Here is an 18,539-nt window from a genome sequence, read left to right as displayed (position 1 = left end):
ATGAATGCAAATACATCTCAGACAGTATTAACTAACTAAGTAACTAACTAACATGTTACAAAGTTTTTCATTTCAGAACAACATGAACAGACCAGACACTGCATTTGTGCAAAATGGGATGGTGGAGTTTTGATGCTCTACCTCCAGTTATTTAAAGAGATAGTTCAGTTATTCTGAAGTGGGGTTGTTCGAGGTAATTAGGTGGCTAGAATGTGTTTAGCTGCTGCTGCTTTTAAAATGTTTTTATCTGCTTTTATATATTTCAGTCTATGTATTCTTTTGTACGTGTCAGTATGTGACTTTAGACTTTAGCTTTTCATTTTGATCCCAACTTTGCATGTTTTGGTTTTGGCAGTGTGTATTTTTGCATTTGGTTTTATTGGTAGACGTTATTTGCATGGTTTGGTGGATTTGCTGTGTTTTCTTAATTGTTTGTTGGACTGGGAATCAAGGTTATGAGAAGCAGCTGTGTTTGCCTCACACACACACACACACACACACACACACACACACACACACAGCGTAGTAAGATGTGCTTGTTAAAGATGGATGTGAAACAGGTACAGAAGAAAAGGAGGACAAAAGAAAAAGAATCACAGGGTGTGACCGGCTGGAGGAGGGTCTTTGTTTTTGTTTTTTTACTCTTTATGCTGTACCAACGTAACCTTTTTTATTTTAAATACATTATTGAAGAATCATCCTGTGGAACTTTTCGGGGGTTTTTTACACGTTTTTTTGCTGGTAAAACAGGACCTCACACAACCATGTGACATACACTACTGGTCAAAAGTTTGGGGTCACTTAGAAATTTCCATTACAGACAGAATACCAGCTGAGATCAGTTGACCCTCCTGTTTTTTTAACCAGGGCAGCAGTTTTCAGATTACATTATGTGCTTACATAATTGCAAAAGGGTTCTCCAATGTTTTCTCAGTCAGCCTTTTAAAATAATATCAGATTAGTAAACAGAATGTGCCTTTGGAACCCTTTTGCAATTATGTAAGCACATAATGTCATCTGAAAACTGCTGCCCTGATTAAAAAAACAAACAATGCAACTGATCTCAGCTGGTATTCTGTCTGGAATGGAGTGGAATGGAAATTTCTAAGTGACCCCAAACTTTTGACCGGTAGTGTACATCGGTCGGACTGTTGTCTTTTCCTGTTGCACTGCAAATGGTTGGTGGAGAACAGTCTTTTCATTGTCTTTATGTATGTAAGTACACAAGGAACTATGGCAAATCAATTAATGTAAAGAATCAAAATGTAATCAAGTTTTGTTTGTTAGGTTTTTGGTTTTTTTTTTTTACCCCTTTTTTATTTTAGAATAGCTGAAGAGGAAAGATGGGAAGAGATGCAGCCCTCACATGTTTAATCCAGTTGCACAGGATCTTTGTGAGGCTGCTGTGGCCTCTGACCTCCTTCATGTGGATCAGGGAATTGGGGATCATTTAGCTACAGTTGCATTCAATGTACGCCACTGCGGACGGTTGTTTGGAAATCACGGAGACGGGAAGTTGATTTGCTCCACCTTCAAAGGAAAAAGAAAATCAGACAATGAGGAAGTGCCTCTTTCTTAACAGCAGATAATATATATAAACTGATTTCCTCATGAGATGCATTAGTTTAGTGACTCGGACAGTTGAGAGCATCAAAACAGCAGAGATACACAGAGGAAGAACGATGGCTGAATTCAGATGGACTAAAACGTCTTTATTTCTGATACTGGTGCTTCAGTTCACAGGTAAGGACACATAGAACATGTATACAAATAACAAACATAAGAAAGCTAATTTATTAATTTCATTAATTTAACTTTATTACCTAATCTTCATTTAACCAAGACAGACAAGTAGTCTGTTTGCTTTCCAGTAATAGTAAGTCAACCCTTGTGTTAAACCCTGTTTGTTTGTCATAAAGTCGGTTTATTGACCATGAATTTAAAAAAGCGTTGAAAAAAGTGACAAAACATTTCAAAAAGCGCAAAAGCATCGAACTTAAATTAAGAAACACAGCATCAGCAGCTTTGATTATTCAAGGGCAGATTTTTGCAATCGGCGAAGCAAAATCCGACAGACTGAGACAGAGTGTTGCAGAGAAATGTTCTCTGGTCATAAAGAACGTCACGGTTCAGGGTGTTAGTCACAGCTCAGACCAGAAGAACCACGAAGAGCAGACACTGAGGTTTACCGGTCTGTTGTTACCAGTGAGTATTTACATCATAGTGTTTTCAAACTGTATTTTTAGAACAATATGATTACAGTGATGAAGTTAATTTAACTCTTGTCTTTCTCTCACAATATCTCCATCATTATCAGTGACTGAACAGAAGGACAGATACGGTGACGTTTAACTGCTCTGTGTCGTCATATGATCGAAAAAAAAATGATTTCACATTTCTCTCTCTTTCACAACAGCAGCAGCTGGGGAATATAAGTCCTTCACTGTCAGAGATGGAGATGAAGTCACGTTGTCTTGTGAACATGTGATGGATGATGAGGAGAAGTGTTACAGTACTATCTGGACCTTCAGTGGTTCAAACACAATGACGCTGTTTGAACGCTGGCAGATTCCCGAAGAAGCCAAAGTTAAATCAGACAGACTGAGTGTTACAGAGAAATGTTCTCTGGTTATAAAGAAGGTCACAGAGAAGGATGCTGGTAATTACACCTGCAGACAGGTCAGACCAGGATACAATCAAAATGGTGGGGACACTATTGATCTGTCTGTTGTTACCAGTGAGTATTTACATCATAATCAAACGTTCTTGTTGGAATAATAAACTGAAACATTACAATAATTATGATCACAGTGATGAAGTTCATTTTAACTCTTGTTGTCTTTCTCTCATATCTCCATCATCACCAGTGACTGAAGAGAAGGACGGTGATGCGGTGACGTTTAACTGCTCTGTGTCGTCATATGATCGATGTACTCACACAGTGAGGTGGCTGTATGAGGGTAAAAAAAATTATTTTGAGGGTCCAGATGACAGAGGCGTGACAACATCGCAGTCTGGCTGCTCGGCCACTGTCTCCTTTCCGACTTCTCATTTCCTGCACGTTTCAAAGAAGTATGAGTTGCTCAAGTGTAAAGTGACAGATGGTTACGTGCCCACTATAAAAGTGTTTCCCTTCAGTCCTCCTCAGTCCTCAGGTGAGAAAAACAAATGAGAACATGTTGAGCTGTTTAACATCACATCATCCTGATGTAACAAATATGTTTGATTATCTGATGTATTTTACAGCTTTAGTGCGTAACTTTTTGATATCGATAAACGTCTGTTACATTCAAGCCATTGCCAAATGGGTTAGTACAAGTGGGTTCAAAATGTGATACAAACTAATTACATGTGTCTGCTAATGAATGGTGTAGCTGTTATCTCTGCAACCCAAACAGAAAATGCATGGTTTACCCTCAAACACAAGGAGGGAAATGTTCCAATTTACCAGCTGTGGCTCAGGTGGTAGAGTGATCGACTACCAATCGGAAGGTCGGTGGTTTCGACCCCTGGCCCTGCAGTCCCATGTCGAAGTGTCCTCGGGCAAGACAAAGAACCCAGAATTGCTCCTAATGTAATTTTTGTAATTCATACAAATTCTGTAGATTTAGTTAAAAATGTAGATGCATATTTACATTGGCAGTTGTAAAGATGTTAATCAAAAATATTAATCTGAGGAACCCCCCAACGTCAGCAGGCATCATCCTCAGTTCATGGCAATCCATCCAATAGCTGTCCAGATATGTCAGTCTGGAACAAAGTGGAGGAGCGACCGACCTTAGCATGACTCGTGCTTCTGATTTTGTGTCATCAACTTTCTTCTCTGACGTTGTTTGTGTTCCACACCTGGTACAGGTTGGTCTGCTCGGAACTACATCATGTTGGCTCTGCACGTGGCTGAAGTCCTCCTAATGACTGTGATTACTGTTCTCCTCCTCAGAGCTCGAGGTGAGCACATTCACACCAACATTTGTTCAATTCAGTTCAAATAACTTTGATTTGTCCCAGAGGGGCAATTAAGAGGCACGAAGAGTGGCACATAAAAGGACAATTCATAGACATGGTACAAATATGAATAAATATATGAATAGATACATAGTAATGCATTGCATAACGCTGCACATTATTATAATAATAATAATAATAATAATTTACACTTTTTATTGATCCCCAGGGGGGAAATTACAATTTACACTCTGCTGTTAGAACAACAATACACACACATGCTCAGGACTTATACATGAACAAATGGAGGGATGTCAGAGTGAGGGGGGCTGCGAGTGGTGGACAGGCACCCTGAGCGGTTGGGGAGGGGGGGTTTCGGTGCCTTGCTCAAGAGCACTTTGGCAGTGCCCAGGAGGTGAACTAAAGTGCTAATGTAATAGAAGTCATTAACATCATCATCAGTGGTGGAATGTGACTAAGTACATTTACTTAAGTACAAATGTTGAGGTACTTTACTTGAGTCTTTTCTTTTCATGCCACTTTCTACTTCTACTCCGCTACATTCACACTGAACTGTTCCTCTGTGGTTTATATTCCAGGGAACCGTAGAGCACCTGATGACAACACCGTGAGTGTTGGATGTATTGTTGTTGTGTTGGTGTTGAAAATAATTATCTTTTAACTTTGAGGCGTTGTTACACAATGATGGACTGCTCGAGTTCAACATTGATCTCTTCCATTTACTTCCAGTGTTTCTTTGTTTCACAGGTGCATGGTGATGGAGATGAACATGGCGGCACAGTGAACTATGAAAACGTTGGCGAGCCTTCTATTTCTGTCAGACTCCCCTGACAACAACTTCCACACCGACGTCAGCTCTCCAGAGAAATGAGTCCACTGCTGTTAAACATTTCTTCACAGCGTCATTTTGAAGACAAAGTTGATGTTGTGTTAAGGCTCTGACACACCAACCTGATTATCGGCCGTCGACAGTCGACAGTCTGGCGAGGTCGGTGACCCGAGTCTGTTCGGTGTGTTCCATCGTCAGTCGGAGGAGCCGTCGACGATCATTTGGGTCAATTTGACATGTTGAATGGGCCAGTGGGCAGTCGGACTCAGTGACCGATAAACAGAAATGACGAGCGGGATGAGCATGACGAACACCTCTCAAAATCTGACAAAAATCTTTTAAACTGACCTTTGTCGATCTGAAATGAAGACAGATTCAGCAACTGCACGGCCTATTTCTCGCTTAAAATGTTTTCAGAGACACGTTTCGGTGAACTATTTTCGTAAAATATGAGATTGTATTCCGAACGAGCCGCCATTATGGTCTGTTTTGAAATTCGGGAGAAGCCAGACCCACGTGACACGTTCATCCAATCAGCTGCCGGTTTTCATTTTTTGGGCGACATTACAGATTAGCACCGCCTGCTGTTATGGAGACGTATTACGTCTCGCGCACATGCAGAACGTACGTTTAAGTCAGCGTCGCTTCGGTGTGTTCCGAGGCACTTTTTTGACCAACTCTGGGAGACTGATCAGTCCAACTGCCTTTTACTGCCGACGGTCGGTCGTTGGGTTGGTGTGTCAGAACCTTTAAAGCAACTCTCACTTGCAGCCAGATATTAAAGCCTTTTTTTTTTTTTTTTTTTTATAATTTTAGTTTGCTGTACATTTTAGAACATTTTATCTTTTCCTGCATCAGTTCTGAAAATCTTCAGAACGCACTAACAACTTCCTGAATACGACTTCTGTCTGATGACCTTTCAATGTGTAAGTAGCTAAGCATGACCTCACTTTGTATCCCTCTGTGTGCAGAAAAACTCATTTGAATCTACGTTGATAGGAAACTGTAGGGTATTTTTCTACTCATTTACAGAGTAGATTTGAATGAGTTTTGGTTCTGAATGGAGTCAGTAACAGTGTTGTCTTCTTTAGAACTGAAAATAAATGTCAAATTCTCACTAATACACGTGTTCTAATAGAGTCATGTCTTTTACAATAAAAGGTGGATGTATTGACAGAAAATATCAATCAACGACCGCACCCTCCATTAAGGGTGGCATTTTGAAAGCATATTGACTTTGTTAATGTGATATTTGTCACAGACACAGAAACTTCATATTTGTTAACATTTAAATCATACTTTCTCAGATAGGAATGTAAGACATAACTCTCAAAAACAAAATAAATGGGAAGAGGCCTCAGTTATTATTGCTGCAGAAGAACAAAAAAAGGAAAATTACAGCTTCCAAAAAAATTGCTAAATTGTTGCAACAGTAACTTTCTGTGCATCTTTCAACAGAATGAGGAACTGACATGTCATCATGTTGAGGCTTGTGGTTTCAATATGTTCTGTGTTCTGTATGTTTTTGTTGTTTTTTATTCCTGCATGTTCTTATTTTTTTGTACTTTTAGAGTCAAAAGTTTAAGGGACTTAAGACAGGGACAAGGAAACTAACTAGTTATGTTCACTCAGATGATGCAAGCGAGGATCTATTACCATTTCCTCCACCCTATACTTTATGGACAGAACAGAACAGAACTACATGAAATGACATGCAGGCAAAAGACACATTGTTCATTCAGATATTAGAGACCCAGATTGAGACGCATATTCCGAATGCGCTGTATACATGTCCAAAGAATGCCTCTAAAACCCAAAAAATACCGGAATATCCCACGTCTTAATCGGAAAATGCTACATTCGGAAAAAGGCCTTATTCAGAATATCCAACCGCATTATGATGTTTACATGACGTATCAAAAATGGAATATTGTCATATTTGGAATAATATTGGTGTGCATGTGTACTCATTGTTGCAACAGTAATGTTCTGTGCAACTTTTAACAGAATTCTATCAGTCACACATCAGTCTCACATCAAGGCGGCCCGTATTTAAATATGACTCACTGATCCCTGCTTCCCAGGGGTGCAACTACCCAGTGTCAGAGGGGTATGCAGCAACAATTTTGGCGCCCCCCCCCCCCAAAAAATCAGACAGACTGAGTGATACAGAGAAATGTTCTCTGGTTATAAAGAATGTCACAGAGAAGGATGCTGGTCGTTACACCTGCAGACAGGTCAGACCAGGATACAATCAAAATGGTGGGGACACTATTGATCTGTCTGTTGTTACCAGTGAGTATTTACATCATCATTTTTACGCAAATCTATGCATGATTCCATGGTAAACCAGAGTTATTGCAATAGTTATGTTTTCCAGATTCTTGTCATTTATTGTACATGCTACCTTATATTTACCAGTTTTCAGCTCAGCAACCTCGGTTTTGCATATTCTAAGCTAGCTGTAAACCCCCATTTGGCTGCTACATTCCCAGTGTTAGCAAACGCTAGCTAGTCTGTTAACATGAATATTTGAAAGCCTCCAAGCTCAAACGTCACACTTTAAATCCTACCTGTTGCCTCTCACCATCCACTTATTTAACTGCTGTCACATCCCTTAACATGTCATCTCCTTTTCCCTCTTTCTTTTTCTATTTTTCGCCCCAACAGCTGTTTTGCTTTGTTTTTTTTCTTTTTCCATACTACTCTACTTCACTTCTCGTACCTGCTTGCTCTGCGCTCACGGCGTTCACCCACTCCCCCCCTCCCTCTTCTATGTCAGCATTCTATGATGGAATCTTATGAGACAGGGCGCCTACTCTATCCTGTTAGTCCTCGAAAATAATAACATTGAGGAAATGCAGAAATGATTTAGAAACGCACAACAGCAGCCACATACAGAAAATACCAAAAAAAGAATTACTTTAAAAAAAATGTTTTACTATATTTGGCGCCCCACATGGTGCTGCAAACAGCGCATACCCACTTTTGGTGCCACTGCTGCTTCCCCACTGCTGCTGCTGGCAAAGCTTTGCCTCTGCTCTCCTAGTTCAGAGTCCTAACATGACTCAAAGGTTCAAATGTTTTCAATGTCTTGCTGTTGGGCCAACTCTTGTATACCAATTGGGGTTTTGGATCAGGTGCATTAAAATTGAAAGCAGCTTTTACAACTTCAGCTGAGGTTTTGGAGTATGAAGCAAATGCCAGTCAGCAGTGCAAGTCTGATAAGTCTGAGTAACAAAGAGTAACAAAAGGCTCTTTATATGCCATTGCCTACATTTTAAATGGATGTCTGCCAATAGGCAAAACATCACATATATGATTATTGTGACAGAGATTGGGACTCTAATAAGATTCTGATCCTGTGATTCTGTGAGAATTCACAGATCCAGTTTCTCTTTTTTAATCTTCCCCTTAACATTTAAAGGAAGGATGTATGTGTGTGTGCTCAAATATGGCTTCTGGAAAGAAAATAAAGGATAAAATATGATTTACTAAACAGATATTAATCAAGTTAATTAAGTTCCCCATACTTTTAGAGTTACACAGCACATTCACCAGGAGTCATTCATGATGCCTACTATCTCAAACATCTCTCTCAGATAAGGCCAAGGATGATTGGGAATGTCTTTCTGCTTGTCTGCTGAATCTCAGGGATCTCTGTTTTCTTCATTTTCAATCATGTCGCCATCCATACTACTATGCTAACGTTACCACCATCAAGCCGCAATGATTTGCCGCGAATGAATGCCGCCCAATCTGTCGAGTCGTCTTGTAGTAGTGCGTCAAGTGCAACGTACAGTATATTCCCATCCAATTAGACTGAATTCGGTATTGATGACGCGAAAAATAACGGTAACTCCACTGAAATTATTTGAAACTAAAGTAACAAGCCAATTTTGTATGATGTAACAAGTAAAAAGTACTTTTTTTGTGTTTTGTGATAAAATGTATGGAGTAAAAGTAAAAAGTCGCCACAAAATAAAGTAAAGTAAAAATATCTGAAAAATCTACTTGAGTACAGTAACAAAGTATTTGTACTTCGTTACTTCCCATCTCTGCTGTCAAGTTATTTGTACTGATTGTCAACTGTACACAATGTTATTGACTTTGGATCTTGCTAGCATAGCGTTAGCTCTCTGGCTTGTAGTTGAGCTAAAGAGTTCTACGAGCTGAGCGGACTATGAAAAACGCCGTCGTCCATTAATACCTGACAATGGACACCTCGTTGGGCATTAACCCTTACATATGCCCAAGGTTGAACTGTATTAAGTCTTTGGCGATTAGACTCCATCGCCATGTAAATAATTTGTAGAGGTAGAGAAGCCATGAGTAGGCATTTCCCCCCGACGGAGTCTAGACACTGGTGGTGGTGAGGGAGCCTGAAGACGAGGAGATAAGGAGCCAACAGGAGCGGTCCAACGGAAGAGGACCCAGGGTGCCGTGGATGATGAAGAGGGTTGCACACTTTGCCTGAAATGACAACTGACAGCAGCAGAGAGAAGAACAGATTTAAAGCAGGGATGCGATGCTGTGATTGGCTCGTAGAATTCATCGCCAATTCTGGTGGGTTTAGCTGAAAAGTGAACGCCCCAAATCAGCTGAATAGTTTAGGAACAAGAGAGAGGTGAATGAAGCTTAGAAGTCTTCCTGAAAGAATTTATGCTGAGCTTTATTTAGCTGCTGCCCCAGCAGCTCCACAGCAGTACATTGCTTAGCTTCCGTGCTGCAGTAATAGAGACTTGAGTCCTGGACTCTGATTCGAGTTTGACTCTGGACGCATGATTTGACTCTGGCCTGGACTCCGACTTGAGGATTTATGAAATTGGACTTGAGCATTCATGAACTCGGAAGTTGTATGAAGTTTCTGACTACTTTTATGTGTAATGTGTCATAACCTAACATTTTTATATAAGATATTTATATATATATTTAGTCTGTAACTGTTTCAATGGGCCACTGATGGAGTACTCGATTCCTGGACTTGATCTTGAGTCCGACTCCAGTCACTATTCTCTGGACCCTTGGCTCAATTAAGACTTGATCTCACACTCTTTGTTGGTGACTCGGCTTTGAACACCACAGCCTCAACACTTTACTCGGACTTGACAGTTAGTGCCTCGACTACAGACTAACGTGTCGGTACTCCTGCCTGCTTCTCCAAACGGGGGGCGTGCCGACCGCCATCTACTGTAGCTAACACACTGACTATGGAGAATTAACTCATACAACCACAACTGAAAAATCTGAACTATCCTTTTAAGATCTGTGAGACGCTCATTTATCGCATGTGTTCAATATTTGAATTTCTGATGTTTATCTTGTCCTCATTAGAGGGTAAAACCTGCAGAGCTCTGCTGCTGGTGTTCATTCTCACCCAAACACTTCTCCTTCAGTTCTCAGAAACAAACTGCAAAGATACAATGAGGAGCCAACAGGTCTCAGACAGTAAAACCTCATCTTATGTGTGTTCTTTCAGCTGCTACAGTATCACCATGTTGCACCACGGACATCAAGAGTGAAATCCTGCTGGGCGAGGAGTTTGACTCTTCACCTGTGTGTTCATGTGTGCTGTCAAACATCACCATGAATCCTGTCTGGTTTCTAATGAACACCATCTGAAGAGAACAACCTGCATTACTGCAAACACTTATCTTAACCAACAATCTTCACACGCTCAACTTCCTCAGTCATCTTTTTTTTCCTTTTAGGTGTGAAACACGTCAGTTTCACAAATGCCCCCTGGGACTGGACACAGTGTGAACACCAGACTCAACATGAGATTAATACAGTTTGTTTGTTGCAGCGTTAGATTGGATCAATAGACGCAGAAACATTTAACTTTTACTCTGAGAGAAAACTACGTTTAAAAAATGCAAAAGTGAAAATTGAAAAAACTTTTTGGCTGTTTGGTGTCTATAAGAGATTCAAACAGTCTAACCCTGAAAGTCATTATGAGGAAGTGACATCATCCTAACTTTAGGAAGTAGATGCAGCGTCTCTCTCGACTAAAGCACTATTTTAGAAACAGTTCTGAGCATCAGAACGAGAGAGAGAAGAAGCAGAGACACAGAGAAGCACGATGGAAGAGTTCAAATGGATCAAAATGTCTTTATTTCTGATACCGCTGCTTCACTTTACAGGTAAGAAGACTTATATCATATATATATATATATATATATATATATATATATATATATATATATATATATATATATATATTATATATATATATATATATATATATATATATATGTATGGAAGGCACATTAAAAATCAAATGTATCATAATTATTGAATTTACTTTGTTAGCTGAATTTTATTTTAAGACAAATCTGTTGTGTGTCATTAACATGGTGAGTTTAGTGAACTCTTGGAAAACAAGGATAAAGAAATAATCGTCACACTATGAACACAACAGACATTTATTTTCTCTCATCTTCTTAACAGCAGCAGCTGAAAACCATCTCTTCTTCTTCACTGTCACAGCTGGATATGATGTCACTTTGCCTTGTGAATATGTGATAGACGGTCAGAGAACGTGTGACAGTACTACCTGGCTCTTCAGTGGTTCAGGAAACGCAGTGACGCTGTTTGAACTCGGGCAGATTAAAGAAGAAGCCAGAGTTAAATCAGACAGACTGAGTGTTACAGAGAACTGTTCTCTGGTTATAAAGAAGGTCACAGAGGAGGATGCTGGTCGTTACACCTGCAGACAGTTCAACAAATCAGGACAACAACAAGGTCCACATACTAAGGTTGATCTGTCTGTTACCAGTGAGTATTTACAGCATAATGTTTTCAAATTGAGTTATTCGAACAATATACTGAAACATAATAATTATGATTACAGTGATGAAGTTAATTTTACTCTTGTTGTCTTTTTCTCACAATATCTCCATCTTCACCAGTGACTGAACAGAAGAACGATGATGAGGAGAAACCAGAGGCCTACACTACGAAGCGAGATCAACATGTCCTGGATTGCGTAAATCACAACGCTTATTAATATCACTTCCCCATCAGTCAGGACCAAGATCTGACCATAATTACAGTTGTTGCTTTCCATAAACTGCCGTTGCTTTAGCCTAGTATTTCAGTTGCAACCCTGGCAGTGGGAAGCCATCGTGAGAGCAAATAAAATATATAAAAACATAATTCAAACTGATGTGCGCATTGGCAACACACTCTCTATCTCTCTGTCCCTCTCTCTCTCTCTCTCTAACCTGCTCCCGACCAGGTTAGGCGTTCAGCATAAGTTACCACGGCGATTGAACCCGATCACAAGTGATCCACCTTCATAGTACAGAAAACCCTGGGTTGAACCTGAAATTAGCTCGTTAACGCCAAATCTCGCTTCGTAGTGCAGGCCTCTGGTGAGAACATGTTGAGCTGTTTAAAGTCACTTCAAACTGATGAGAATAATGACCTAAAATATTAGTTTATTTTATGGATTTGAAGTTTTAATATTACATCACAACAGGTTGTTGAGTTGTGTTCATCTGTTCAGGTGGGGACACAAAACCAACAACAACCATCGCCATAACAACACCAGAACCAAGGACACCAACTGAGAGCAGCATTAAAGCAGGTACCAACACAGCAGTATCTGCAGTCAATGCTAAAAACATTAACTAGTGTCTCAATATTTTTTTTAAATTTAAAATAATGATTTATTTCTTTTGAAGATCTCAGTGACAGCATGAATAAAGCTGGAGTACAAGTCTTTCTCTGAAACCAAAGACATGGAGACTTTTAATAAGATCTGGTTTAATCTGCTTTTTCTCTTTTAAATGATGGAATCTGGTTTTCAGAATGAAATAAAATTGCGTATTTGCATCGATGTAGTGGAACATTTCGACACTTTAATGTAACTAAATGTTGATAAAGTTTATTTTCTGATGTTGTCCTTCTCTCTCCAGGTTGGGGGAGGATCATCTTTGTGCCCGTGGGTTTAGCAGCTCTCATAATAATTGTTGTGGCGGTCAACATGTGGACGAGAGCTAAAGGTGAGAACATTCACAGATCAAACTTAGAAACAACAGGTTTTGATGAAGCTGATTTTCACTGTGGAAACTGAAGTCCACTCTTTCTCTCGTCTTTTCAGAGAAGAAAACACAGACGGAGAAAATCGCTGTGAGTTTTTACAACCAAATAATGAAATGTTTTTACAGTTGATGCTTTACACACTCTTCATTATAAACTGTACATTTAGATAGAAGAAGACAGGAGACAACAATAAACAGGTGAAGTGACGCAAATGTTAGTTAAACATATCTATGTTACTTTTGGTCTTGAATTCAGTAATCTTAACGAAAGCATCTTCCTAATGAGTGTAATGAAATGTACTTGTCGTCTTTAACTTCTTTCTTATTTCCCTGAGCTAAATGTGGGGCGGTGGACGCCTACAGATCAGAGAAGTGGGATTGGGATTGTAAAGTGTGTCTTTGATTGTGTTGTGTTGTTTTTCACAGGTGTGTTATGATGTAGATGATGATACAGTGAACTATGAAAACATCAGACCTCCTGATGGAGTTTGACCAACATATCTGCCTCCATCAGACTCCACTGATCACCTCGTCACCTTTTACTGGAGTAGTTCAAGACTGTAAATAACAAACAGAATCATTAAAGGTGCTCTAAGCGATGTTGGGTGACGTTACTTCTTTTTGACGTTCAAAAGTATTTTCAAACCAAACCAAACCAAACCGCTCCGTTGCTCCAGCGCTGGACTGACCTCACCCCCACGGGCTCCGATCGCACATGAGCCGGTTCGGACCAGTTTAAGGAGCTCAGACCCCGGGGGAGGGTCCTGACAACTCGCAGAGTTAAGTGGTCACATATGAAAAGAAACTGTTAAATCTTGAATGTGTACTCCTGTCTAGTTTTGTCTGTAGGCCTATTCACTGTTTATATATGTACAATGTGAGTGGGTTTTAATGCTGCAGCAACAGTTATTGACTCTCAGGGGTAAGCTGGGTGAGAGTTAGCTGATTGGTACGGGTGGATACAAGCCTGTCTAGCCCAGGTTAATTAAATGGGGGGCCGATAGTGTCAATGAAAGTGTTGATCTGTGGTGAAAACAAGTGTGCTGTGTCCTGCATTCAGTTCATTGTGCTTGAATGCCTTTTGCAAAGTTTGGCGTGTGTATTGTGTATTCACATGTTGATTACCATATTGTGGTTACCTGCATGGGGAGGGGGGGGGGGGGGGTTTGCTTTACTACTTCGGGGGCAGATTAGCGGGAGGACAGACTTGACGAAAGGGGTACGCTATAGTTTGACCCGTCTTGGAGCTGTCAAAGGAACTGTTGCCTTATAAATGATGCGTTGTTAAATAAAAGTCTGTATTGTTCTACATTAGTGTTGGCTAACTCAAAGTTTATAATAATATAATCTGCAAATAAAGAAATGTTCACCACTTCATTCTACTGTGTTTTGTGCTTACTTCATGTACTAACAGAGTCATAATGGAAAGTGAATCCTTAATACTGATGCATCAACACATAAGTAGCATTTCATTGTTGAGGTTGAGCTACTTTTAACTACTTTTATATACCTTGGTATACTGTGATCTAATATCGATGTAAAAACATTTCACACATCTTAAACGTCCAACTGGTCGTCTCTGCAGTGTGTCCCATTCTGTCTCTCTGTCCCTCCAGACACATTCACACTTCCTCAAACCAGTTCACTGCCATTCTCTTCCTGTCCACCAGATGTCCTCTGACTTTTTCTCCTGTCCCAGTCGCCTCACTCAGTTCAGTCAGGACTCTCATCAGTGTTTTAACCGTTTGTTGAAACTAGTCTCAGTGAGCCCAAACCTTCCAGGGGTTAAAGTAGTTTTCAACACAACTCAATAAGTGTCTCTTTGTCCTAACAGTAAAACCTCATCTTATGTGTGTTCTTTCAGCTGCTACAGTATCACCATGTTGCACCACGGACATCAAGAGTGAAATCCTGCTGGGCGAGGAGTTTGACTCTTCACCTGTGTGTTCATGTGTGCTGTCAAACATCACCATGAATCCTGTCTGGTTTCTAATGAACAACATCTGAAGAAAACAAGCTACATAACAGCAAACACTTATCTTTTTAATATTATTATTTGGGCCTTTATTTGGATAGGACAACTGAAGACATGAAAGGGGAGAGAGAGGGATAATGACATGCATTAAAGGGCTGCAGGTCAGAGTTGACGTGCTGCGTCGAGGAGTACACCTCTATATATGGTCTTCCACTCTACCAACTGAGCTATCTGGGTCCCCGCAAACATTTATCTTAATCAACAATCTTCACACGCTCAACTTCCTCAGTCATCTTCTTCTTCTTTTTAGGTGTGAAACACGTCAGTGTCACAAATGCCCCCTGGGACTGGACACAGTGTGAACACCAGACTCAACATGAGATTAATACAGTTTGTTTGTTGCAGCGTTAGATTGGATCAATGGGACGCAGAAACATTTAACTTTCCTCTGAGAGAAAACTACGTTTTAAATATGGAAAAGTGAAAATTGAAAAAAACGTTTTTGGCGTCTATCAGAATTCAAACAGCCTACCCCTAACCCTAAAAAGTCATTATGAGGAAGTGACATCATCCTAACTTTAGGAAGTAGATGCAGTGTCTCTCTCGACTAAAGCACTATTTTTAGAAACAGTTCTGAGCATCAGAACGAGAGAGAGAAGAAGCAGAGACACAGAGAAGCACGATGGAAGAGTTCAAATGGATCAAAATGTCTTTATTTCTGATACCGCTGCTTCACTTTACAGGTAAGAAGACTTATATCATATATATATATATATATATATATATATATATATATATATATATATATATATGCAGTCAGGTCCATAAATATTGGGACATCGACACAATTCTAATCTTTTGGCTCTATACACCACCACAATGGAGTTGAAATGAAATGAACAAGATGTGCTTTAACTGCAGACTTTCAGCTTTAATTTGAGGGTATTTACATCCAAATCAGGTGAACGGTGTAGGAATTACAACAGTTTGTATATGTGCCTCCCACTTTCTAAGGGACCAAAAGTAATGGGACAGTTGGCTGCTCAGCTGTTCCATGGCCAGGTGTGTGTTATTCCCTCATTATCCCATTTACAAGGGAGCAGATAAAAGGTCTCCGGGAACCATCACCTTATCGTGGTGGAGAGGTTTGTGTGTCCCTATGAACCTGAGGGCTGTGTTGTCTGGAGCTTTGTGCTCCTGGTAGGGTCTCCCAAGGCAAAGTGGTCTCAGGTGAGGGGCCAGACAAAGAATGGTTCAAAAAATCCTATGAAAAATCGAGGAAGGGATGAAGTGACCCTGCCCGGAGGAAGCCCGGGGCCCCCCGTCTGGAGCCAGGCCCAGATGGAGGGCTCGTCAGCGAGCGTCTGGTGGCCGGGTTTGCCACGGAGCCCGGTCGGGCACAGCCCGAAAAAGCTACGTGGCGGACATCCCTCCATCCCATGGGCCCACCACCTGTGGGAGGAACCGCTGGGGTCGGGTGCGCTGCCACATGGGTGGCAGTGAAGGTCAGGGGGCCTCGACGGACCAGACCCGGGCAGCAGAGGCTGGCTCTGGGGGACGTGGAATGTCACCTCTCTGTGGGGGAAAGGAGCCGGAACTTGTGCGGGAGGTGGAGCGCTACCGGTTAGATCTGGTGGGGGCTTACCTCTACGCACAGTCTTGGTTCTGGAACCATACTCCTGGATAGGGGTTGGACTCTTTTCTTCTCCGGAGTTGCCCAGGGTGTGAGGCGCCGGGCGGGTGTGGGGATACTCACAAGCCCCCGGCTGAGCGCCGCTACGTTGGAGTTTAACCCGGTGGGCGAGAGGGTCGCCTCCCTACGCCTGCGGGTTGTGGGGGGAAAACTCTGACTGTTGTTTGTGCATATGCACCAAACAAGAGTTCAGAGTATTCGGCCTTCTTGGAGACCTTGAGTGGAGTCCTGCATGGGGCTCCAGTCGGGGACTCCATAGTTCTGCTGGGGGGGGACTTCAACGCGCACGTGGGTAATGATGGAGACACATGGAGGGCGTGATTGGGAGGAACGGCCTCCCTGATCTAAACCAGAGTGGTTGTTTGTTGTTGGACTTCTGTGCTAGTCATGGATTGTCTATAACTTGAACACCATGTTCGAACATAGGGATGCTCATAAGTGTACTTGGTACCCAGAGCACCCTAGGCCAAAGGTCAATGATCGATTTTATAATCGTTTCATCTGATCTGAGGCCATATGTTTTTGGACACTCGGGTGAAGAGAGGGGCGGAGCTGTCAACCGATCACCATCTGGTGGTGAGTTGGGTCAGGGGGTGGGGGAAGACTCTGGACAGACCTGGTAAGCCCAAGCGGGTAGTGCGGGTAAATTGGGAACGTCTGGAGGAGGCCCCTGTCCGACAGACTTTCAACTCACACCTCCGGCGAGACTTTTCGTGCATCCCTGTGGAGGCTGGGGGCATTGAACCTGAGTGGACAATGTTCAAAGTTTCCATTGCTGAAGCTGCGGTGAGGAGCTGTGGTCTTAGGGTCTTAGGTGCCTCAAGGGGCGGTAACCCACGAACACCGTGGTGGACACCGGTGGTCAGGGAAGCCGTCCGACTGAAGAAGGAGTCTTTCGGGATATGTTATCCCCAGAGCGACTCCGGAGGCAGTTGCAAGGTACCGAAGGGCCCGAAGGGCTGCAGCCTCTGCCGTGAAAGAGGCAAAGCAGCGTGTGTGGGAGAAGTTCGGAGAAGACATGGAGAAGGACTTTCGGTCGGCACCAAGGTACTTCTGGAAAACCGTTCGCCACCTCAGGAGGGAGCGGGGAACCATCCAAGCTGTGTACAGTAAGGATGGGGCGCTGTTGACCTCAACTGAGGAGGTAATAGAGGCGGTGGAAGGAGCACTTTGAGGAACTCCTAAATCCGACTAATCGCCCTCTATGGTAGAGGCAGAGCTGGAGGATGAGGGGGATTGGCATCAATTTCCCTGGTGGAGGTTGCTGAGGTAGTTAAACAACTCCACAGTGGCAAAGCCCCAGGAATTGATGAGATCCGTCCAGAAATGCTTAAAGCTCTGGGTGTGGAGGGGTTGTCTTGGTTGACACGCCTCTTCAACATTGCGTGGAAGTCTGGGGACGGTGCCTAAGGAGTGGCAGACCGGGGTGGTGGTTCCCCTTTTTTAAAGGGGGGACCAGAGAGTGTGTGCCAATTACAGGGGTATCACACTTCTCAGCCTCCCCGGTAAAGTCTACTCCAAGGTGCTGGAAAGGAGGGTTCGGTCGATAGTCGAATCTCAGGTTGAAGAGGAACAATGCGGATTCCGTCCTGGTCGTGGAACAACGGACCAGATCTTTACTCTCGCAAGGATCCTGGAGGGAGCCTGGGAGTATGCCCAACCAGTCTACATGTGTTTTGTGGATCTGGAGAAGGCGTATGACCGGGTGCCCGGGAGATACTGTGGGAGGTGCTGCGGGAGTACAGGGGTGAGGGTCCCTTCTCAGGGCCATCCAATCTCTGTACGACCAAGCGAGAGCTGTGTCCGGGTTCTCGGCAGTAAGTCGGACTCGTTTCAGGTGAGTTGGCCTCCGCCAGGGCTGCGCTTTGTCACCAATCCTGTTTGTAGTATTTATGGACAGGATATCGAGCGTAGTCGGGGTGGAGAGGGGTTGCAGTTCGGTGGGCTGGGGATCTCATCGCTGCTTTTTGCAGATGATGTGGTCCTGATGGCATCATCGGCCTGTGACCTTCAGCACTCACTGGATCG

General features: G+C 42.3%; 3 protein-coding genes across 3 annotated transcripts in view; all 3 read left to right on the top strand.

Moving 5' to 3' along the window:
- The first annotated feature begins 1,636 nt into the window (after positions 1-1,636).
- Positions 1,637-6,099, top strand: LOC144533257 (uncharacterized). Its single transcript, XM_078274506.1, has 6 exons — positions 1,637-1,743; positions 2,417-2,737; positions 2,868-3,155; positions 3,856-3,948; positions 4,545-4,573; positions 4,714-6,099. Exons 1-6 carry the CDS (start codon positions 1,683-1,685, stop codon positions 4,795-4,797), a joined length of 876 nt encoding a protein of 291 aa, XP_078130632.1. The 5' UTR covers positions 1,637-1,682; the 3' UTR covers positions 4,798-6,099.
- Positions 6,100-10,847: 4,748 nt separating this feature from the next.
- LOC144533826 (uncharacterized) lies at positions 10,848-14,850 on the top strand. Its single transcript, XM_078275392.1, has 8 exons — positions 10,848-10,938; positions 11,246-11,572; positions 12,306-12,386; positions 12,718-12,804; positions 12,903-12,931; positions 13,270-13,329; positions 14,460-14,559; positions 14,708-14,850. The coding sequence occupies exons 1-8, from the start codon at positions 10,878-10,880 to the stop codon at positions 14,848-14,850; spliced, it is 888 nt and encodes a 295-aa protein (XP_078131518.1). The 5' UTR covers positions 10,848-10,877.
- Positions 14,851-15,500: 650 nt separating this feature from the next.
- Positions 15,501-18,539, top strand: part of LOC144533825 (uncharacterized) — an 11,298-nt gene continuing 8,259 nt past the window's right edge. Inside the window, exon 1 of the mRNA XM_078275391.1 lies at positions 15,501-15,561. Coding sequence (XP_078131517.1) covers positions 15,501-15,561 — 61 coding nt within the window. The remainder of the gene's footprint in view (positions 15,562-18,539) is intronic.

The sequence above is a fragment of the Sander vitreus genome, chromosome 18 (genome assembly GCF_031162955.1).
Source record: "Sander vitreus isolate 19-12246 chromosome 18, sanVit1, whole genome shotgun sequence".
Taxonomy (NCBI): domain Eukaryota; kingdom Metazoa; phylum Chordata; class Actinopteri; order Perciformes; family Percidae; genus Sander; species Sander vitreus.
Note: the sequence above shows the minus strand (reverse complement) of the source record. Positions and strands in the feature narration are given on the sequence as shown.